The following is a 22,800-nucleotide window of genomic DNA, read 5'->3' as shown; positions in this document are numbered from 1 at the left end:
TGTGGCTGTGGTAACTAGTGAACACCGTTGTGCCTGTTGTTCACACGCGTATCTGCCCTGTCATTGGCTGGAATAGTCCCACCTGATCTTACCTCCTCCCAAATGCCTTCCATTTTTGAGGACATTTATTTTCATTGTTGGAGCGGCCTCTACAGTATCTGTTCAATATAATGGATAATCTGTGATGTAGGCCGACACAAAATGAAACAATATTTACATTACAGGGAAGTAATCATTCAACTGTAATAACTCTAACCAGCAGCTATTACACCCTATCCACCTAGGTCTCTAATAAAATACATTATTTCAACCATATAATGACAAGACTGGTGAAATTGAGGACAGGTGTGGGTCCAATAGAATAAGTAACAACATGCCCATTAACAGTTTGATGTTTAACACCATTTATTTTTCATTAGTTACAAAACATAAATAAAATCAACAATTAAATTAGTTAACATTTTACAGAGGCTAAATCACCAGCAACATACGATATTTTTCTGTTTAAATATCTTTATAAATCATTGGTTCCCAATCTAGTGTAATATCTGGACACTCAAGTATGTGTCATATAGAAGATCCCAATGGCCTATAGATAGTCTATGCCTGCCCCTTGATAATGTTTTGTTGTTTGTCCAGTGAGTCAAGATGTGAAATGTAAGACAATATTACCATAGAGATAAAACAAGTTGAGATATTCCTATGATTATATCCACGCTGACAAAACCTCTCGTAATTTGAAACATGATGTTGCTCTGTTTCAACACATAGTCTAAGAGGAACATAATATATGCATGGAGGGGACTCCATCAACAGAGATGAGAACCAATGTTTTATTGTATCAGATAACCTCAGATTTTAAATGTTGATCAGAAGAACACAATTTTACATTTTGTACAACCCCATTTCGAAATACAAAAATAATATTTTCTTCTTTTAGATTACATTTTGGTAACACTTCAGGAAAGGGTGAGTTCCACGTTTCCTTTTCATGAATATCATTAAGCGGTGACATATGGTCAACATGTTAGTATTGACTTGACAGCACAGTAACTTCCTCCACTCCACTAATAATTAGCAACTATATTACTGTGAAAATGTAGGTTGTCTCATAAAAAAACAAATAAAAAAACAACAAATACTGAAAACCATCATGTTAAACTCTATATTCATATGCAATTTGTAACGGTTTTACTTTTCGAACAACCATAAGCGTAAGCACAAACTGTTTTAGCTCCCCAATAGAAATGTCAATGTTTTGTTTTTGTCCTTCCACTTTCAGTAGTTTTAGGGTGAGTTTTCAATTCAATATGAAGCAGTCTGTCTCATACAGTGAGTTCTAAAAGTATTGAGACAGTGACACATTATGTGTTGTTTCGGCTCTATACTCCAGCACTTTGGATTGGAAATTATACAATTAATATGCGGTTAAAGTGCAGACTGTCAGCTTTAATCTGAGGGTATTTTCATCATATAGGGTGAACCGTTTAGAAACTATAGCAATTCTTGTACATAGTCCATGTTTTTGGTGCACAGTCACACACACAGTAAAGTATTAATTCAAAAAGGCAATATGAGAACAGCCCCTATACATTTACATGGGTTCTCCATTACCATGAAATTACTTGGCATTTTGTTTGTTTTCTCATCATTGTTTTCCTTGGATGACACCTTCAATATGCAGGGCTGAGACTGGTAGAGGAAATAAAACATTTATCTAAAACAAATGTATTTATTTTAGCTCAAATAAAACATTGATTTATTCCTGATCAATAAGTTACCTCGGAGTTCTGTTGTGCACAGCAGCAGACGTGATAAATATATAAGCACACGTGTAAGTAGATTGCACTAAATTCAGGCAAGTCAAGGTATGCTGTAGCCGTAAGATCATGCAGTCTTAGTCTCGAGTGTGTTTATTCAGTAAGATTTAAATGAAAGCCCACTGAACATATTCATCAATTAAATACATTTATCAGTGTATTAAGGAAATCAATTGATCAGAATTTAATCATGTTACTCATCAACTTGTTATTTTGAATCTTCTAACCTAGTTGTTACCACTACTTATCAATGTAAAATATAACAATACACAAAGTACATGCCTTGCCAGTGCACTACACCGTACAACAGTATGCTTAGTGACATTGTGGTAGTGATAATAGCCAGGTAGCACCACTATTACCATGCTCCGTGGTGTTACTGTAACATGCTGTTGTTGCTACTGCTTTACATCTCATTGGTAGCCTGTTGAAACATTTGTGCTATATTCATGTAAGATGTTGGCTCACTGTATTGGCTTGTAAATGTCTGGTTGAATGTTGTCAACGTGCTTCTACAAAAATATTTTGTTAAATACCTTACAGACAAATCACGACAATACAGGATGATAACATTTAGATGGCAGTTAGTAATTGCACTTCTAAAATCCATAGTCCTTTTCAATATAAGTAAGCATTGACAAATAAAAAATAACAAATACAATAATAATTTCCTAATGTTTGTGTTCCTTCATGTCTCTGCTTGGGAGAAGAGTTCAGGGTCCAACTTAGTTGGATTAAAAAAATAACATGACTGTTACTTGGTGTCAAAACACACAAGAGATATGTATTGAGAAAATCAATGGCAACACAAACACACACACACACACACACACAAACACAAACGTTATGTAAGTTTGTACATCTCAACACTCAAATACAACAATAACCCACCCAGAGTTCCAAATTTCCCCTCTGTCTGTACATACTCTACATAGACTCAACCATCTCTCTCATTCACTCCCCATCTCATCTTTACAAACCCACTGGCTTCCATTTTCTCATCCTCAGACATTACCTCTCATAACATACACACTCTCCATCTTTTTTCTCCTTCCCTCGTTCCATCATAATCAACATCACTCTTCCCTTTTTATATTTTCTTAATTTCACTGCTGTCCCAGAGGAAGAGTTGAGGTTGGGGGCGTGGGGTGAAGTTTGGCACTGGATGGTTGAGCAGCAGCAGAGCAGCAGGAGGAGGAGCAGAATGTCCCTCCGGGGCCACCGGTGGCAGCAGCAGCAGGTCCAGTGTCTATGGTTCCCACCACCATGGTTGTGCTAGACCCAGGAATCAGACACCCAGGCTGGGCTAGGGCCAGCTGAGATGACGGGGCCATTTGGGGTATCTGGGAAGGCAACATAGGTTGATTCTGATTCTGTGGTGAGGCTCCTACACCTACATTGGGCTGCTTGGGTATCTGTTGTTGCCCAGTCTGTGGCTGTACAGGAGCCGGGGACTGAGACAGTAGTGGAGTCTGGATTAGGGGCTGTTGTTGTAGGCATAGAGGTGATTGCTGAAAGGGCTGTATCTGTAATGGGTGAGGAGGCTGGGCTTGCTGGAGATGTAAACTTTGCTGCAGCTGTGGGACTTGAGGCATGTGTGTTTGTTGTTGTTGCTGTGATCCTGGTGGTCCCCCCACCCCGGTCCACTGGCTCAGGCTCCCCCCAGCAGTGTACTGAGCTGGGGCTGGGGAGGCCTGGGGGTTCAGTGGTGCCACAGGGAACCAACCTGGAGGAGCCACCTGGAAAGATGACAGTCAAGACACACTAATGAGCACCATAACACCAAGCATACCATTATAATGTATGCAATAACTAGGGCTTTTGCGGTGAACGTATTACCACCACCCCGGCAGTCACGAGTCATGACCGCCGTCAAATTGCCTATGACCGTTGGTCACTGTAATCCCAATCCAAAACTGCAAATGAATGGCGCTGATGAGTAGCCTACCAAACTTGCTAATGGCCCTTGCTAATGGCCTGGTACTAAGTGCTCTATTGTTCCTCTAATCAGTCTCTAAACACATCATGATTGAATTTGAATAATCTGAATGATGAGGACAAATAGTGATGGGAGTTAGAGTTTCCGTTCAGAAATAGACATGGGAAAGCCCTGGACTCAATATGCCTTTTTAAAACCTGTTCCAAAAGGATCTAAAGGACAACCGGTCCAATCCGAGTGAGGGAAGCAGCAGAAAAGCCAATGGTTTTGCTACTTTATTAAAAGGCTCGGAGCACCGCAGCACGGAGGGAGAGACCGTAACCACTGTTATCTCGCGCTAGACTAACTTCTTGCTAGTAACTTATCGTCCCAATCCGATTACATATTACCTGTCTTGACTGCATCAAACCGCGATATAATAAACTAATTGAGGCTAGCCATAATGTTACTGCGCTTCTCACTGTCCTACAGTTAGCCTAAACATAACAATAACTTCATTCAGATTATAGCGCAAATAGCATCCTAACTGTTGGCTTTTTGTCATTGTCGCCTTTCTTTCTCATTTCACTTTTAATTCCGTCATTTTAATTCCATCTACCATTAATTAGATATCCACCAACTTTCTTGCAACCCAAGCAGAGCATCAATGCAGTTCTCTCTCTCGCTGCTCCAAGTGCAAGGATCAGAGTGCATGTCTGTTTTTGCAACTTTTTCCAAATCCTCAATATAGAGTTGTATCATGCAGCTCTTATGTTTTGATTTCTAAGACATTCCCAGGTTTATAGGCCTATCACAACTAAATACATAATGGATTTTATTGTGATGACTATGGATTTATTAGACCTAAAACCTTTTTCTGACTCATGTAGTAGTAGTAGTAACAGTAGTAGTAGTAACAGTAGTAGTAGTAGTAGTAACAGTAGTAGTAACAAAAGTAGTAGTAGTGGTAACATTAGCAGTAGTAACAGTAGTAGTAGTAGTAGTAGTAACAACAGTAGTAGTAGTAGTTATTGGTAGCTTGCAGTCATAGACTGAATTGTACATCAACTGTACATATAGGTCACAAGTAGGTGGACCTTGTACTTTACCTCTGTGGGCTGTGGCCAGCCTCTCAACTCCTGCACCTGCTGAATCTGCTTGATCTGATTGAGCGAGGGCTTGGGATGGGTGGGACCCACTGTCTCCTTCGTCCAATCATCAACCAGTCTGTGCAAGTCATCTGTGAACGTGCTCTTCCTGGCACCTTGGGAGGGAGGACTGTGGTCTGAGAAAAGAAAAAAGGAAGATATTCAATCAAACACTTTATTTAGAGGAAGAGGAATCGTTTTGGTGAAACCTTTACTTACCTCTTTTAGTAGTCAGTAGACTGGTGTGTTCTGGGTTGCAGTACGGTGGTAGTCTGCTCTGTTCTCCACCTGAAAAACTACTGGACTGCTGGATACCTTCACGAGATACAACAGACAGTCAGATATCACATGTACAGCGCCTCTGGAAAGTATTCAGATCCCTTGACTTTTCCACATGTTGTTACGTTACAGCCTCATTCTAAAATTGATTAAATTGTTTTTTCCCCCTCATCAATCTACACACAATACCCCTTAATGACAAAAACAAGTTTGTAGAAATGTTTGCTAATTTATTAAAAATAAAAAATGGAAATATCACATTTACATAGATTTCAGACCCTTTACTCAGTACTTTGTTGAAGCACCTTTGGCAGCAATTACAGCCTCGAGTCTTCTTGGGTATGACACTAAAAGCTTGGCACACCTGTATTTGGGGAGTCTCTCCTATTGTTCTCGGCAGATCTCTCAAGCTCTGTCAGGTTAGATGGGGAGCGTTGCTGTGCAGCTATTTTCAGGTCTCTTCAGAGATGTTCGATTGGGTTCGAAAGCCGATCGAACACTCATGCGATGTCTTGGCTGTGTGCTTAGGGTCATTGTCTTGATGGAAGGTGAACCTTTGCCCCAGTCTGAGGTCCTGAGCGCACTGGAGCAGGCTTTCATCAAGGGTTCTCTCTGTATTTTGCTCCGTTCATCTTTGTCTCGATCCTTACTAGTCTCCCAGTACCTGCCTCTGAAAAACATCCCCACTCCATGATGCTACCACCACCATGCTTCACCGTAGGGATGGTGCCAGGTTTCCTTCAGACGTGATGCTTGGCATTCAGGCCAAAGAGTTTAATCTTGGTTTCATCAGACCAGAGAATCCTTTAGGTGCCTTTTGGAAAACTCCATTTTTTATTTGTTTTAATTTTTACCTTTATTTAACTAGGCAAGTCAGTTAAGAACAAATTATAATTTACAATGATGGCCTACCGGGTAACAGTGGGTTAACTGCCTTTCCCAGATCTGTGCTCTATGGACAATTCCTTCGACCTCATGGCTTGGTTTTTGCTCTGACATGCACTGTCAACTGTTGGACCTTATATAGACAGGTGTGTGCCTTTCCATATCATATTGTCACAATCTTGGAAATGAGCAGACCAAGGCGCAGCGTGAATTGAGTTCCACATCTTTAATAACAAAGTGAAACTAGAAACAAAATAACACAACTTACAAAGACCGTGACGATGTAGTGCTCAAACAATATCCCACAAATGCAGGTGGGGAAAAAGCCTACCTAAATATGATCCCCAATTAGAGGCAATGATTACCAGCTGCCTCTAATTGGGAACCACACAAACCACCAACCTAGAAATCTATAAACTAGATAACCCCCCCAGTCACGCTCTGACCTAAACACCATAGAGAACCGAGGGCTCACTATGGTCAGGGCGTAACACATATCATGTCCACAGATGGACTTGTAGAAACATCTCAAGGATGATCAATGGAAACTGGATGCACCTGAACTAAATTTCGAGTCTCATAGCAAAGGGTCTGAATACCTATATAAATAAAGTATTTCTGTTTTACATGTTTTAATACATGAGAAAAAATGTCTAAAAACCTGTTTTTGCATTGTCATTATGGGGTGTTGTGTGTAGGGGGGAGGGGAGGGGAGGGGAGGGGAGGGGGGGGGGGGGGGGTAAATACAAGGAGATCGAGATTGAAAGACCGAAAATAGACCCAGGAAGAGAGATTGGTTACCAGGGTGACCAGTGACTCCATTGTTGTCTATGTGGGGTCTGGGCCGGAGCTTGGCTTTGGCCGGGCGGGGCCTGCGGGGGGAGAGGGCTGACGCTCCCGAGGGAAGGGTTGGAGTGCGAGGCAGAGGCAGGGTAGGCCGGTGCTCTTTGAGGGAGCGGAGCTGTTTGTACAGCTCCTGGAGCTCTGTGTTCTGCTGAGCCTGCAGGGACACCACCTCCTTGATGTGTCTGGCAAGAGGTAGAACACAGGGAGAGGAAAGAGGAAGGGGAGAAGGGGAGGAGGGAGGAAGGGAAATTAACAGAATGGAGTTTGGGAGATCATTAATGATAGAGAGACAGAGAAATAATTGAGGAGAAAGTGAGGACATTTGAGAATATAGGCAGGCAGGGATGAAGTGGAATGGGAGGGAGGAAGAGAATACAAATTGGTTAGTCAAAATGGGAAAAAGGTGAATTCTGTAGATACTTCAGTTTCTTTCTTTCTTTCTTGATTGGGTTCATTATAATCTAATCTTTCCTTATCCCCTCCATGTCTCACTTCTCTCTCAGCTTGTGCAGCTCCTTCCTCAGGTCTTCACCCCCCATTTCACTCTCCTCATCATCACTACTGCCTAGGGGTGAGTGACCATGCCCATGTCCTCGGGGTGGGTGGCTCAGTGCTGGATTCTTCTTCCCTTCCTCTCCCTCTTTCCCTCGGGCCCTCCTCCTTTCTCTCTCCAGGTCAGGAGACACAGGGGAGCTGTCTGTTAGCTCTTTCTCCTCTCTTTGGGCCTCCGTCTGGGTGACAGAGAAGCGCCCCACTTTCCTGTGACTGCTGCCTATACTGGAGGCTGCCTCTTTGGGGGGAGAGGCCTCGGGGAGCTGGGGCACTGCGGTGACCTGGAGAAATGTGAGTCATTAACTTTGATTGTGTTCCTCCCCCACCAGCGTATTCTGATATTTAAACAGGAAGGGATTTTCAGGATTATCAGAAAGTTCTAGGCACCTGATAGATCTGAAATAATTGATTAGATGTGGTAGTAGGTATCTTGTCCCCTCGTACACTGGGTGGATATTTTACCATAATTCTTACACCTATCAGATTTCAGATCTATTGTCTAGGGGGCTAGTTTTTTTTTCTGGATGGGCCGTACCCGAAATCGTCCTTTGAGTGAGTGGGTAGGGTTGGAGGAAGCTCCCTCTCTGACTGCCTGGCTGCCTCTAGAGTGACCATCTAGTAAAAAGAGGGTGAATGAAAAACAAGGGGAAGAGAAAGAGAATACACAGAGAGACAAGGACACAGAGACAGGCATAGAGACAGACATTCACATGAGTGAGGACAAGGTAGAGCCACAGAGACAAACACACAAAGAGGGACACACCGACAAGCAAAGAGATAAGACATGGACACAAAGACACCACAAACACAGAAGAACAGAGTTAAAAATCATTGAATCACACAACCTCCAATCAGCATCAGCACACCACCCTATGACTGGACAATACATTGTATGCATTGTATACAAGCTAACAGTACATGCATGACTATGGGAAAGTGTGCGTACATTAAGTTGATTTAGAAAACTATAGTATTTTTACAATGCTTTTCTGTCCTTTTATTACAGGTACAGGAATAAACAAAAAGGTAATGATAAAGACAACTAAAGATACAGTACATCTACAATAAAAGCATGCTTAAATAAGCATGACATGTTATGGGATGTGGGGAAGTGTGGTAGATAAGTGATTAATCATAACATCAAATATAAATCTATTTTAGGGGAGGGGTCAGTTAGTTCAACGTTTGCATCAGTTTATCCCCACCCACCCACACACATCCATTCTCTCTCACACACTCATAGACAGTGTCCCAATAACATTCTACACCCCACCCACCCACACACATCCATTCTCTCTCACACACTCATAGACAGTGTCCCAATAACATACTACACCCCACCCACCCACACACATCCATTCTCTCTCACACACTCATAGACAGTGTCCCAATAACATACTACACCCCACACTAACATCACACGTCAATCAACCAATCAATTCATTGATTGACATTATGAATTCACTTGGATAAACAGTGAGGTTGTCCGTGTTGTATGATATTTGGCAGCTCTTAAACAGAAAGTGTGTATATCACAGGAGGTTGGTGGCACCTTCATTTGGGAGAACGGGCTTGAGGTAATGACTGGAATTGGTGGAACGGTATCAAATACATCAAACACGTGGTTTCCAGGTGTTTGATGCCATTCCATTTGCTCCGGTCCAGCCATTATTATGAGCCGTCCTCCCCTCAGCAGCCTCCTGTGATACACACAGATGTTGAACATAAGGTATGTAACGTGCTGTATGTTCATGCTAAATCTACAATAAACATTCACATATAACTAAACTACAGTGGAACAACTAATACATGCAAGCATAGCAGTCTTCTAAAACAATGTGGCTTATTGGCTCAGCCTTATATTTTATTATTTGTTTTCTTTTTATTTAACCTTAATTTAACTAGGCAAGCCAGTTAAGAACACATCCTTATTTACAATGACGGCCTTATAAATGCCTATGCAGGTAAGAAAGAAACCGAATAGGTAGTTGCTTCTAAACACTGCACTGAACAATGTGCACAATGTATAGTCAATTATGATGTCACTATAATCTAGGATATTACATACAGAACATACTGGCAAGCAGTTGACTCATTTATAAAGCATTGCATAATGTATTGCATTTCTAATGGGGTGATTGTCATGACATTTGCCAAGTGTGAGTGAGCACTCAAAGTGTGAGGTGCTCAGTCTGAGCAGGTGAAGCGTAGAGCGGTGTGTGGTTGCTATGTGGTGGGCACTGACTGAGCAGTGTGCAGTGGCCTTTACCCTCTGAGAGCAGAGTGGGGCTGGTGGGGGTCATAAAGGGGTCTAATGCTCTCATATCCTGGGTGCAGCAAGTAGCCAGGCGCAATTCTGATATCCAGAGTTACATATGTAAACTCATCATCAGCCTCCTTATATTGCCCATCTCTGTCTTCCTCTTCTCTCCTCCTCCTCATCTCTCTCTTTCTCCCTACACTCTCCTCCTCCTCATCCCCCATCTCTCTCTTTCTTCCTACACTCTCCCCTTCTCTCCTCCTCTCCCCATCTCTCTCTTTCTTCCTACACTCTCCTCTTCTCTCCTCCTCCTCTCCCCATCTCTCTCTTTCTTCCTACACTCTCCTCCTCCTCATTCCCCATCTCTCTCTCCTCCTCCTCTCCCCTTCTCTCCTCCTCCTCATCCCCCCTTTCTCTTTCTTCCTACACTCTCCTCCTCCTCTCCCCTTCTCTCCTCCTCCTCATCCCCCCTTTCTCTTTCTTCCTACACTGTCCCCTTCTTTCTTCCTACACTGTCCCCGCCAGCAGCATACCACCCTGAATATCACTGCTGGCTTGCTTCTGAAGCTAAGCAGGGTTGGTCCTGGTCAGTCCCTGGATGGGAGACCAGATGCTGCTGGAAGTGGTGTTGGAGGGCCAGTAGGAGGCACTCTTTCCTCTGGTCTAAAAAAAATATCCCAATGCCCCAGGGCAGTGATTGGGGACACTGCCCTGTGTAGGGTGCTGTCTTTCGGATGGGACGTTAAACGGGTGTCCTGACTCTCTGAGGTCATTAAAGATCCCATGGCGCTTATCGTAAGAGTAGGGGTGCTAACCCCGGTGTCCTGGCTAAATTCCCAATCTGGCCCTCAAACCATCATGGTCACCTAATAATCCCCAGTTTACAATTGGCGCATTCATCCCCCTCCTCTCCCCTGTAACTATTCCCCAGGTCGTTGCTGCAAATGAGAACGTGTTCTCAGTCAACTTACCTGGTAAAATAAAAAAATAAAAAATTCTCTCATCCCCATCTCTCTCTTTCTTCCTACACTCTCCTCTTCTCTCCTCCTCCTCATCCCCCATTTCTCTTTCTTCCTACACTCTCCCCTTCCTCACCCCATCTCTCTCTTTCTTCCTACACTCTCCCCTTCTCTCCTCCTCCTCATCCCCATCTCGTTCTTTTTCCTACACTCTCCTCCTCCTCATCACCCCATCTCTCTCTTTCTTCCTACACTCTCCTCCTCCTCATCACCCCATCTCTCTCTTTCTTCCTACACTTTCCTCTTTTCTCCTCCTCCTCATCACCCCATCTCTCTCTTTCTTCCTACACTCTCCCCTTCTCTCATCCTCCTCCTCCCAGTACATCACTGGGGCCAAGCATCCTGCCATCCAGGACCTATATACTAGGCAGTGTCAAAGGAAAGCCCCAAAAAAGTGTCAAAGACTCCAGTCGCCCAAGTCATAGACTGTTTTCTCTGCTACCTCCCGGCAAGCGGTACCGGAGTGCCAAGGCTAGGACCAAAAGGCTCCTTAACAGCTTCTACCCCCAAGCCATAAGACTGCTGAACAATTAATCAATTGACACCCCGCTTTTCAATTTCTTTTTTACACTGCTGCTACTCGTTGTTTATTATCTTTGCAAAGTCACTTCACCCCTACCTACATGTAGAAATTACCCCAACTAACCTGTACCCCCGCACATTGACTCAGTACCGGTGCCCCCTGTATATAGCCTCGTTATTGTTATTTTATTGTGTTACTTTTTATTATTACTTGTTATTTTAGTCTACTTGGTAAATATTTTCTTAACTCTTTCTTCAACTGCACTGTTGGTTAAGGGCTTATAAGTAAGCATTTCACGGTAAAGTCTACACTTGTTGCATTCGGTGCATGTGACAAATAAAGTTTGATTTGATCCCCCCATCTTGCTCTTTCTTCTCTCTTCTTTTCTACATTATTCTGGCCTAATGCAGGCCCAGGCAGGGTGAAGAACCCCCCTCATGCAGGCCCAGGCAGGGTGAAGAACCCCCCTCATGCAGGCCCAGGCAGGGTGAAGAACCCCCCTCATGCAGGCCCAGGCAGGGTGAAGAACCCCCCTCATGCAGGCCCAGGCAGGGTGAGTAACCCCCCTCATGCAGGCCCAGGCAGGGTGAAGAACCCCCCTCATGCAGGCCCAGGCAGGGTGAGTAACCCCCCTCATGCAGGCCCAGGCAGGGTGAACAACCCCCCTCATGCAGGCCCAGGCAGGGTGAGTAACCCCCCTCATGCAGGCCCAGGCAGGGTGAAGAACCCCCCTCATGCAGGCCCAAGCAGGGTGAAGAACCCCCCTCATGCAGGCCCAGGCAGGGTGAAGAACCCCCCTCATGCAGGCCCAGGCAGGGTGAACAACCCCCCTCATGCAGGCCCAGGCAGGGTGAGTAACCCCCCTCATGCAGGCCCAGGCAGGGTGAAGAACCCCCCTCATGCAGGCCCAGGCAGGGTGAGTAACCCCCCTCATGCAGGCCCAAGCAGGGTGAAGAACCCCCCCCCATGCAGGCCCAGGCAGGGTGAGTAACCCCCCTCATGCAGGCCCAGGCAGGGTGAGTAACCCCCCTCATGCAGGCCCAGGCAGGGTGAGTAACCCCCCTCATGCAGGCCCAGGCAGGGTGAAGAACCCCCCTCATGCAGGCCCAGGCAGGGTGAGTAACCCCCCTCATGCAGGCCCAGGCAGGGTGAGTAACCCCCCTCATGCAGGCCCAGGCAGGGTGAGTAACCCCCCTCATGCAGGCCCAGGCAGGGTGAAGAACCCCCCCATGCAGGCCCAGGCAGGGTGAGTAACCCCCCTCATGCAGGCCCAGGCAGGGTGAGTAACCCCCCTCATGCAGGCCCAGGCAGGGTGAAGAAGCGATATCGTCAACACCAACACTATACAACAAAGACAATCTTATAACAATAGAAATACAAGAAAATTATAAGACTACAGTTACTTATTACCAAAAGATTAGTTAAAAAATAACAAATAAATAATCATTCCTGTCAAGATAAGATTAGCAGAAATTACAGAACTATGTTACTCTATACAGAATTACACTAAACGTAACTAGACAACATTTGTATTTTAGATAAACACCCCCATCAACAAACACCCCATTCAACCTCTCTTTCTCTCTCTCTCTCTCTCTCTCTCTCTATAAACACGCTACCTTGCTTGACTCTGGGCTTCTTGAACAAGCTGGCGGAGTGGCGCAGTTTGCACGCCCAGCTTTTGAATTTGCGAGTCCAGGATTTCTTGCTAACGGGATTTCTGATACTAGGACATGTCAGGTTTAGGCCAAAATATCCACCTCCTGCATTATGCTGTGGCGGTCCATGGCCCAGGGGGATGGGGTGCAGATTGGGGGGCCACGTAGTGACTTCTCCTGGGGTACTGGTGTCAGAGTGAGAGGGGGCAGCCTGGAGGGGATAGGTAACATAGCGATAAGGTAAGAGTGGCTGCAGCCATGGGGGTAATGGTAGAGACACTCAGAGAGAAAAGGAGAGATACTGAAATATCATGAGTACATTACAAGAACCATAGCATCGAAAAATACATGTATCTATCAATTTATAACAACAAGGCAATCAAAGCAGTGATCTTTACTAAATGTTTCAGGAAGAAGTCAATCAAACACTATTCAGATATGTCAACCTCACTTACAAGAACGGTGGGTTCTCCAGGGATAGGCGGTGGCCCGGCAGAGTCTCCATGTGGCGGGGCCAGGGGAGAGGAAGGGGGGGAGGCGGAGGAGAGAGACGGGGCGGGCTGCTGCTCCACCGGGCCTGTTGGAGGAGACTCCTCCCCCACTCCTCTCCCCCTCTCCAGGTCAGGAGAGGTAGAGGAGGAGCGGGAGGAGGTGGAGGAGGTGGTGGAGGAGGAGGAATGAGGAGAGGTGTCTGAGGAGGGGGAGGCAGGAGTAGGGAAGGAGGAGGGATGGAGCGAGTGCGGCTCCGAGGATTCATCCCCTCCTGCCGATGTGGAGGCTGCTGACACTGCGGTGGGACCTGCGGTAGAAACCACAGCAGCTCCCCCCGTCACAGCTGCCCCACTACTATACTCCTGATACAACAAGTTCCTCAGCTTTTCATCCAGAGTCTTAATGCGGTTGTCTACAAACTCGATTTTGGGAGGGCCCTCGCTGTCCGACTCAGCCACAGAGGATGGTTGGACCGGGGAGGGTGTCAGGGTGAGGGAGAGAGGGTGTAGGGGGGCATCGGAGGTTGTGTTAATGTTGAGGGGCAGAGTGGAGTCTGAGGAGTGGTGTAGAGGTGCAGAGTGACTGACTTTATCCTCGGTCACAATGGCCTCCCATGTAGACAGCTCCCACTCTGACTGTTGGAACGACGGCTGCTCCTGCTGGGGCACCTGATGCTTCTGCTGAGGGTTAACCTCTTGTTGCTGTTGTTGTTGTTGTTGTTGATGAGCTTGCTGTTGTTGCACCAGTGCCATGTTTAGTAGCTGTACTGGTTGTTGTTGGACATACTGTTGGTTCACTGACTGGGCTAGCAGCGCAGGTTGCTGCTGCAACACATCTCCCTGTATGGCAGTTCCAGCCATAAAAGACTGTTGTTGTTGTTGGAGCATTTCCTGTTGCTGCTGAATATCTAGTGCCTGTTCCAGACCTAACTGTTGCTGATGCTGTTGCTGCAGGTCAATCGCTGCCTGTTGCTGTTGTTGTTGTTGTTGTTGTGGTAACTGGTGTAGCTGTGGCTGTTGTTGTTGTGGTAGCTGTGGCTGTTGTTGTTGTGGTAGCTGTGGCTGTTGTTGTTGTGGTAGCTGTGGCTGTGGCTGTTGTTGTTGTGGTAACTGGTGTAGCTGTGGTTGTTGTGGTAGCTGTGGCTGTTGTTGTTGTGGTAGCTGTGGCTGTTGTTGTTGTGGTAGCTGTGGCTGTTGTTGTTGTGGTAGCTGTGGCTGTTGTTGTTGTGGTAACTGGTGTAGCTGTGGCTGTTGTTGTTGTGGTAGCTGTGGCTGTTGTTGTTGTGGTAACTGGTGTGGCTGTTGTTGTTGTGGTAACTGGTGTAGCTGTGGCTGTTGTTGTGGTGGTAACTGGTGTAGCTGTGCCTGTTGTTGTTGTGGTAACTGGTGTAGCTGTGGCTGTTGTTGTTGTGGTAACTGGTGTAGCTGTGCCTGTTGTTGTTGTGGTAACTGGTGTAGCTGTGGCTGTTGTTGTTGTGGTAACTGGTGTAGCTGTGGCTGTTGTTGTTGTGGTAACTGGTGTAGCTGTGGCTGTTGTTGTGGTGGTAACTGGTGTAGCTGTGGCTGTTGTTGTTGTGGTAACTGGTGTAGCTGTGGCTGTTGTTGTTGTGGTAACTGGTGTAGCTGTGGCTGTTGTTGTTGTGGTAACTGGTGTAGCTGTGGCTGTTGTTGTGGTGGTAACTGGTGTAGCTGTGGCTGTTGTTGTGGTGGTAACTGGTGTAGTTGTTGTTGTTGTGGTAACTGGTGTAGTTGTTGTTGTGGTGGTAACTGGTGTAGTTGTTGTTGTGGTGGTAACTGGTGTAGTTGTTGTTGTGGTGGTAACTGGTGTAGTTGTTGTTGTGGTGGTAACTGGTGTAGTTGTTGTTGTGGTGGTAACTGGTGTAGTTGTTGTTGTGGTGGTAACTGGTGTAGTTGTTGTTGTTGTGGTGGTAACTGGTGTGGCTGTGGCTGTTGAATGTGTAACTGTGTGTTGCACTGTGTGTTCTGCATTTGGACAGGCAGTTGCTGTATCTGTTGTTGTAGTGCCAGTGGCAACATCTCTGTCTGTGGTTGCAGGGACATACACTGTTTTTGTAATGGCTTTGTCTGACTGAGCTGGGGCTGTAAATGTAGCTGAGACTGCTGCTGCTGCTGTTGTTGTTGTTGTTGTTGTTGTGGCTGTAGTTGTTGCTGTTGCAGCATCTGCAACTGTTCAATAGATTTTTGCAACGCTTGTTGCTGCTGCTGCTGCTGCAGTTGTATCTGCTCTTGGTACACTTGCTGTTGTTGCTGTACCTGTTGGAGTTGCACAGCCTGCAGGTTCTGTTGTTGTTGTTGCTGTTGCTGCTGCTGTACCTGTTGCATTGTCTGGAGCTGCTGTTGTAACTGGACCTGGGCCTGAGGCAGGGCTTGAGGCTGGGCAGCCATGCACTGAATCTGAGGCAGAAAGTTTTGCTGCTGCTCCAGAACTGCATGGCTGGCAGGAGGAGAGGCCACAGCTGTAGCCACAGCCACTGGAGGGTGGATGGAGCCGGTGAATGAGTGGCCCCCACCAGACACACACTGCCCTGGGGTTGCCACCGTTACTACATCCCCCAGGCTTGGGCCTTGGCCCTGGCTCACCATGGAGCAGGTCAGAGCTTCAGTTAGACAGCATGTGGCAGAGGGAGCAATGGTGGCAGAAGCAGCTAACATGGCAGGGACTGGGAAGTTGGTAGCGGTGTTTGGGTCATGGGTTGGAATGGAGGATGTTGCTGTGGTTGTACTGGTAGTTTGGTGGATGTAAGCCTGCAGGTCTAGGCCAGCTGAGGCAGCGGGGACTGGGTGTAGGACTGAGGCAACAGCTGCACTAGTAGAAGCCAGGTCAGAAACACTTCTGTCAGAGGCAGCAGAGGCAGTCGTGTCAGGAGTGGGGGCAGCAGTGGCTGGGGGGGCAGACATGGAGGCAGGGGTAGAAACGGTGGAGATGCAGGTGGAGGCAGGGGGGGAGGAGGCAAAGGCCAGGGCACACAAGGTGGAGGTGGGGCAGATAGGAGGAGAGGAAACCATTTCAGCAAAGGAGGAGTCCGATCTCTGGGATCCTCCATCCCACTCTAGAGTATGGCGACCAATCAAAGCAGACCAGAGAGAGGAGGTACAGAGGGTTAGTTGGTGTTACTCAACAGACAGAACCAAACACAGCTGAATGTACCCTCTTCACGCTACTGAGCAGAGCCCAGCTGTACTACGCTGGCCTGGTTACGCTTCCACACTAGTTGCTGGAACTGTGTGAGAAAATGTACATTGTCTGTACAGTGCTTAGCCCGTTAATGGAGCAGGACACTAACTGCACAAGAAAATATTTCAACCCCTACTGGTTTTCAGGAGGGCTTGGTAGTGTGAAAAGGGTATGACTGCCCAGTGTTAAATGACTGTTAGCCCAGGCCCAGATGTCATCCTGTTACTGTACCTCGGTCAGTGTCTGTAGACTGAGGCAACCTGACCTCGCCGGGCGAGAGAGGTGGAGGGGTTGACGCTCCTCCCTGGTTTGATGTGGAGTCTCTGTGTCTGATTGTCTGGTTGATGAAGAACCTCCATCTGCCCACCGGAGACGACTGGGGCTCCCCGTCCACTGGAACATAAAATAATATATAAAAAGTCCCACTTTAAACTAACTACAAATTTCAAGGTTTCCTTAAACACTTTATAAAGCCTACATAGATGTTTTAGAAGTCATTCAGAATCATTCAAAATGATTTTTTCAAGGGGGGGTTCTGAATCCACTGGCAGACAGAGAGAAATAACATAAAAAACTTCAACTTTCAAGGCATCATCAACACTTCATAAAGCCTATAGCAGGGATGGGGGTGAGGGCCACAAAAGATTGGAATTCCTCATGAAGGGTCGCAGTGGCTTGCGAGTCTGTGTACCCACATCCACACCCACACAGTCAGAGCTATCTCTAGCCTTTTGGGGGACCTAAGCTTGTTGCCACCGCCATGAACATTTTTCAATGTTACAACAACTAATTTCATGCAATTCTACACATTTTGCCATAAAGTGGAGAGAAATGTTTGCAGTTTTTAATATGATATCTGAGTGAGAGTGACTAACAAAAATCAATGGTGGCCCTGTGGTCGGTAATTTGACCATGATTACTAAAAGTTTAAATAGCTGGCCGCTGAACTAACTTACCAATCCAAAACATTTTTAGCTGACATGAGCTAATTGACAGTCACTGACATAACAAGAGAAAAACTGCTGATGCACAACCACATGTTGAAATTGCACCTGGTGTATTCTACTATTCTAACTCTCAACAGTAAATTCAGACCCGTCTAAGTTCTGATTTTATTATTTTTATAAATAAATAAATACACAGTTGAAGTCTGATTTTTACATACACCTCATCCAAATACATTTAAACTTGGTTTTTCACAATTCCTGACATTTAATCCTAGTAAAAATTCCATGTCTTTGGTCAGTTAGGATCACCACTTTATTTTAAGAATGTGAAATGTCAGAATCATAGTAGAGAGAATTAATTATTTCAGCTTTTATTTCTTTCATCACATTCCCAGTGGGTCAAAGGTTTACATACACTCAATTAGTATTTGGTAGCATTGCCTTTAAATTGTTTAACTTGGGTCAAACGTTTCGGGTAGCCTTCCACAAGCTTCCCACACTAAGTTGGGTGAATTTTGGCCCATTCCTCCTGGCAGAGCTGGTGTAACTGAGTCAGGTTTGTAGGCCTCTTTGCTCGCACACGCTTTTACAGTTCTGCCTACACATTTTCTATAGTATTGAGGTCAGGGCTTTGTGATGGCCACTCCAATACCTTGACTTGGTTGTCCTTAAGCCATTTTGCCACAACTTTGGAAGTATGCTTGGGGTCATTGTCCATTTGGAAGACCCATTTGCGACTAAGCTTTAACTCACAACAACCCCCACAACATGATGCTGCCACCCCCGGGCTTCACGGTTGGGATGGTGTTCTTCGGCTTGCAAGCCGCCCCCTTTTTCCTCCAAACATAATGATGATCATTATGGCCAAACAGTTATATTTTTGTTTCATCAGATCAGATCATTTCTCCAAAAAGTATGATCTTTGTCCCCATGTGCAGTTGCAAACCGTAGTCTGTTTTTTTTATGGTGGTTTTGGAGCAGTGGCTTCTTCCTTTCTGAGCGGCCTTTCAGGTTATGTCGATATAGGACTCGTTTTACTGTGGATATAGATTATTTTGTACCTGTTTCCTCCAGCATCTTCACAAGGTCCTTTGCTGTTGTTCTGGGATTGATTTGCACTTTTCGCACCAAAGTACGTTCATCTCTAGGAGACAGAATGCGTCTCCTTCCTGAGCGGTATGACGGCTGTGTGGTCCCATGGTGTTTATACTTGCGTATTATTGCTTGTACAGATGAACATGGTACCTTCAGGAGTTTGGAAATTGCTCCCAAGGATGAACCGGACTTGTGGAGATCTACAATTTTTGGCTTGGTTGATGTCTTTAGATTTTCCCATGATGTCAAGCAAAGAGGCACTGAGTTTGAAGGTAGGCCTTGAAATACATCCACAGGTACACCTCCAATTGACTCAAATGATGTCAATTAGCCTAACAGAAGCTTCTAAAGGCATGACATAATTTTCTGGAATTTTCCAAGCTGTTTAAAGGCACAGTCAACTTAGTGTATGTAAACTTCTGACCCACTGGAATTGTGATACAGTGAAATAATCTGTCTGTAAACAATTGTTGGAAAAATTACTTGTGTCATGCACAAAGTAGATGCCCTAACGACTTGCCAAAACTATAGTTTGTTAACAAGAAATTTGTGGAGTGGTTGAAAAACGAGTTTTAATGACTCCAACCTAAGTGTATGTAAACTTCCGACTTCAACTGTATATATATATATAGTTTGGGGTCACTTAGAAATGCTCTTGTTTTTGAGAAACCGACGCTTCACAAGTCCTCAACTGGCGGCTTCATTAATTAGAACCCGCAAAACACCAGTCTCAATGTTAACAGTGAAGAGGTGACTCCAGGATGCTGGCCTTCTAGGCATAGTTGTAAAGAAAAAGCCATATCTCAGATTGGCCAATAAAAATAAAAGATTAAGACGTGCAAAAGAACACAGACACTGACAAGTTCAGCATCCCGGAGTCGCCTCTTCACTCTTGATGTTGAGACTGGTGTTTTGCGGGTACTATTTAATGAAGCTGCCAGTTGAGGTCTTATGAGGCGTCTGTTTCCCAAACTAGACACTCTAATGTACTTGTCCTCTTGCTCAGTTGTGCACCGGGGCCTCCCACTCCTCTTTCTATTCTGGTTAGAGCCAGTTTGTGCTGTTCTGTGAAGGGAGTAGTACACAGCTTTGTACGAGATCTTCAGTTTCTCGCATGGAAAAGCCTTCATTTCTCAGAACAAGAATAGACTGACAAATTTCAGAAGAAAGTGCTTTGTTTCTGGCCATTTTGCGCCTGTAATCGAAGCCTTGTCTAAAGAAGGCCAGTTTTATTGCTTCTTTAATCAGAACAACTGATGAACTTTTCAGCTGTGCTAACATACTTGCAAAATGGTTTTCTAATGATCAATTAGCCTTTTAAAATGATAAACTTGGATTAGCTAACACAACGTGCCATTGGAACACAGGAGTGATGTTTGCTGATAATGGGCCTCTGTACGCCTATGTAGATATTCAATAAAAAAGCTACCGATTCCAGCTATAATAGTCATTTACAATAATTAACAATGTCTACACTGTACTTCTGATCAATTTGATGGTATTTTAAATGGGCAAAGAAAATTGCTTTATTTTCAAAAACAAGGACATTTCTAAGTGACCCCAAACTTTGGAACGGTAGTGGGTGTATGTATATATTGTTTGTTTTGTTTTTGGAAATTGATCCTGGCCTACAGAGATGCTTGACTGGGGTGCTGGAAGATAAAGAGAAATCCTGTATAAAAAGATCCCACTTTAATGAGAAAAAGGCTAAAGGAAGCTGCCTTAAACAGAAATCATTCATAATGCTTTATAAAGAAGGGCACAAGGGTTAAGCCACATTTGTCAAAGCACCACATACTATGACCATGTATAGTCTAGTATAAGAGAGCATGATGACCCTGTCCCTACCCCGGCTTCACCAAAGATGGACACAACTCTTCACCGTCTTCACGGTCAGCCTCTTAAAATCTAAATTCAGGGACTGGATACACCCTGACTGAATCACATTGCCTCCCAAACGGCACCCTATTCCCTATATACTGTAGTGCACTATTTTTTATAAGGGGTCATAGGGAACTGTAATGGACTACTTTTGATAAGTGGTCATAGGGATCTGGTCAAAAGTAGTGCATCATATATGGAATGAGGTGCCATTTTAGACTCACTTGCTGTGCCTGTTGGAGTGCTCACATGCAGCTGTTCCATAGAGCCAGTCTTGGTGGGACAACAGGAAGACACAGAACAGACCATGTTAACATAAACTCAGCAAAAAGAGAAATGTCCCTTTTTCAGGACCCTGTCTTTCAAAGAAAATTCGTAAAAATCCAAATAACTTCACAGATCTTCATTGTAAAGGGTTTAAACACTGTTTCCCATGCTTGTTCAATGAACCATAAACAATTAATGAAAATGCACCTGTGGAACGGTCGTTAAGACACTAACAGCTTACAGACAGTAGGCAATTATGTCACAGTTATGTCACAGTTATGAAAACTTAGGACACTAAAGAGGCCTTTCTACTGACTCTGAAAAACACCAAAAGAAAGATGCCCAGGGTCCCTGCTCATCTGCATGAACATGCCTTAGGCATGCTGCAAGGAGGCATGAGGACTGCATACGTGGCCAGAGCAATAAATGACAATGTTTGTACTGTGAGACGCCTAAGACAGCGCTACAGGGAGACAGGACAGACAGCTGATTGTCCTCGCAGTGGCAGACCACGTGTAACAACACCTGCACAGGATCGGTACATCCGAACATCACACATGCGGGACAGGTACAGGATGGCAACAACAACTGCCCGAGTTACACCAGGAATGCACAATCCCTCCATCAGTGCTCAGACTGTCCGCAATAGGCTGAGAGAGGCTGGACTGAGGGGTTGTAGGCAGGTCCTCATCAGACCTCACAGGCAACAACGTCGCCTATGGGCACAAACCCACCGTCTCTAGACCAGACAGGACTGGCAAAAAGTGCTCTTCATTGCAGAATTGTGGTTTTGTCTCACCAGGGGTGATGGTCAGATTGAGGAATGAGCGTTACACCGAGGCCTGTACTCTGGAGCGGGATCGATTTGGAAGTGGAGGGTCCGTCATGGTCTGAGGTGGTGTGTCACAGCATCATCGGATTGAGCTTGTTGTCATTGCAGGCAATCTCAATGCTCTGCGTTACAGGAAAAACCTCCTCCTCCCTCATGTGGCACCCTTCCTGCAGGCTCATCCTGACATGACCCTCCAGCATGACAATGCCACCAGCCATACTGCTCGTTCTGTGCGTGATTTCCTGCAAGACAGGAATGTCATTGTTCTGCCATTGCCAGCGAAGAGCCCGGATCTCAATCCCATTGAGCACGCCTGGGACCTGTTGGATCGGAGGGTGAGGGCTAGGGCCATTCCCCCCAGAAATGTCCGGGAACTTGCAGGTGCCTTGGTGGAAGAGTGGGGTAACATCTCACAGCAAGAACTGGCAAATCTGGTGCATTCCATGAGGAGGAGATGCACTGCAGTACTTAATGCAGCTGGTGGCCACACCAGATACTGACTATTACTTTTGATTTTGACTCCCTCCCTCACCTTATTCCATTTCTATTAGTCACATGTCTGTGGAACTTATTCAGTTTATGTTTCAGTTGTTGAATCTTGCTATATTCATACAAAGATTTACACATGTTAAGTTTGCTGAAAATAAATGCAGTTGACAGTGAGAGGACGTTTCTTTTTTTGCTGAGTTTACATATACAGGCAGAATTACATGGTAAAAAATCTGATTAGTTACGGTTGCTCCAATACATTAGCTACTGTAAGGGCCCCTGTATGTTCTCCATACACCATAAACATATGACATTAGCTCTCTGTATGTTCAGTGTTCACCTTGCAGGATGGAAACGTTGTTTGTTTAGTAATAAAGGTACAGGGTGGAGCTCATGAGTGTGCAGGCTCTACTTCTTTTATTTTTGCCGTACTATAAAACATGGCTCCTGACATATTGTTTCCATGATGGTAGGAGAAAATGACCAGACAGACTATAGACATGTTTCAAGGCAACATTATATTCAAATCATGACATATTGTACCCTGTCTGTACTATGTGTATGGTGTTCAGCATTAAAAACTGTATGTCTGTAAAGAGTAGAAAAGAGCCAAACAGACATTACATAATGGTTACGTCCCAAATGGCACCCTTTCTATCTCCCTATGTAGTTCACTACTTTCAACCAGTGGCCA

At 45.2% G+C, this 22,800-nt stretch overlaps 1 protein-coding gene across 4 annotated transcripts in view; it reads right to left on the bottom strand.

Annotated features, from left to right (window-relative positions):
• Nucleotides 1-380: 380 nt before the first annotated feature.
• The window catches only part of LOC129829645 (serine/threonine-protein kinase WNK2-like), a 137,613-nt gene continuing 115,193 nt past the window's right edge, over nucleotides 381-22,800 (bottom strand). Inside the window, exons 16-25 of one of the 4 annotated variants that reach the window (XM_055891459.1) lie at nucleotides 20,743-20,791; nucleotides 16,827-16,988; nucleotides 13,364-16,470; nucleotides 12,870-13,119; nucleotides 7,984-8,063; nucleotides 7,389-7,729; nucleotides 6,852-7,078; nucleotides 5,106-5,201; nucleotides 4,848-5,023; nucleotides 381-3,559 (exon numbers count right to left, since the gene is read on the bottom strand). In XM_055891459.1, coding sequence (XP_055747434.1) covers nucleotides 2,927-3,559; nucleotides 4,848-5,023; nucleotides 5,106-5,201; nucleotides 6,852-7,078; nucleotides 7,389-7,729; nucleotides 7,984-8,063; nucleotides 12,870-13,119; nucleotides 13,364-16,470; nucleotides 16,827-16,988; nucleotides 20,743-20,791 — 5,121 coding nt within the window. In that variant the 3' untranslated portion in view covers nucleotides 381-2,926. The remainder of the gene's footprint in view (nucleotides 3,560-4,847; nucleotides 5,024-5,105; nucleotides 5,202-6,851; nucleotides 7,079-7,388; nucleotides 7,730-7,983; nucleotides 8,064-12,869; nucleotides 13,120-13,363; nucleotides 16,471-16,826; nucleotides 16,989-20,742; nucleotides 20,792-22,800) is intronic. The other 3 variants (XM_055891460.1, XM_055891461.1, XM_055891462.1) reach the window with 3 other exon arrangements.

The sequence above is a fragment of the Salvelinus fontinalis genome, chromosome 31, assembly GCF_029448725.1.
Source record: "Salvelinus fontinalis isolate EN_2023a chromosome 31, ASM2944872v1, whole genome shotgun sequence".
Lineage (NCBI taxonomy): Eukaryota > Metazoa > Chordata > Actinopteri > Salmoniformes > Salmonidae > Salvelinus > Salvelinus fontinalis.
The sequence above is the reverse complement of the archived record's forward strand: the minus strand, read 5'-3'. Positions and strand labels throughout refer to the sequence as shown.